The 542-nt window shown below is 36.2% G+C and overlaps 1 protein-coding gene across 1 annotated transcript; it reads left to right on the top strand.

The window, feature by feature from the left end:
• Window positions 1–2: 2 nt before the first annotated feature.
• On the top strand, window positions 3–527 carry TM35_000381430 (MYND zinc finger (ZnF) domain-like protein; the record flags this gene model as incomplete). The annotated part of the gene is made up of 1 exon (XM_029029557.1): window positions 3–527. A coding segment is annotated over one exon (525 nt), but the record flags the coding sequence as incomplete, so codon positions are not given.
• Window positions 528–542: the final 15 nt, after the last annotated feature.

The following is a 542-nucleotide window of genomic DNA, read 5'->3' on the forward strand; positions in this document are numbered from 1 at the left end:
ATAATAATAATAATAATAATAATAATAAAGAAAATAATATTACTTCTACAGTGGAATGGACATCTGAACAGTTGGATCGTGCACATGATTTAATGTTTCTAGATGCCTCTACAACGATGATGCATCTCATTCCTTTGGTCTCCCGCAGTGATGATACTCATTGTGCGAATTGTGATAAATACAGTGATTCCCTTGTACGCTGCGGTAGTTGTCGATCTATTTATTACTGCAGTGCGGAATGTCAACGGGCCCATTGGCGTACAGCCCACAGTACCGCATGTGTAAGTTATAAGAAACTGGTGGAGAGTAGTAACTTACTACTACAACAACAACAACAGGAACAAAAGAAGAAAAAGAATAAGAAGAATAAAAATAAGAATAATTCAACACTGGAAGTACCAGAAGTACCATTAGAACCATCTCTCTTCTTTACAACACGACGGTATATGTATGTACATCGTGATGCCTCTTTTGCAGATGTCTCCTTTGATGATTACTTTATGAAGTATACAGTGCGTGGTGTTTAGTCTATATATATATAT

This window comes from Trypanosoma theileri (genome assembly GCF_002087225.1).
Source record: "Trypanosoma theileri isolate Edinburgh chromosome Unknown TM35_Tth_38_V1, whole genome shotgun sequence".
Classification (NCBI taxonomy): Eukaryota; Euglenozoa; class Kinetoplastea; order Trypanosomatida; family Trypanosomatidae; genus Trypanosoma; species Trypanosoma theileri.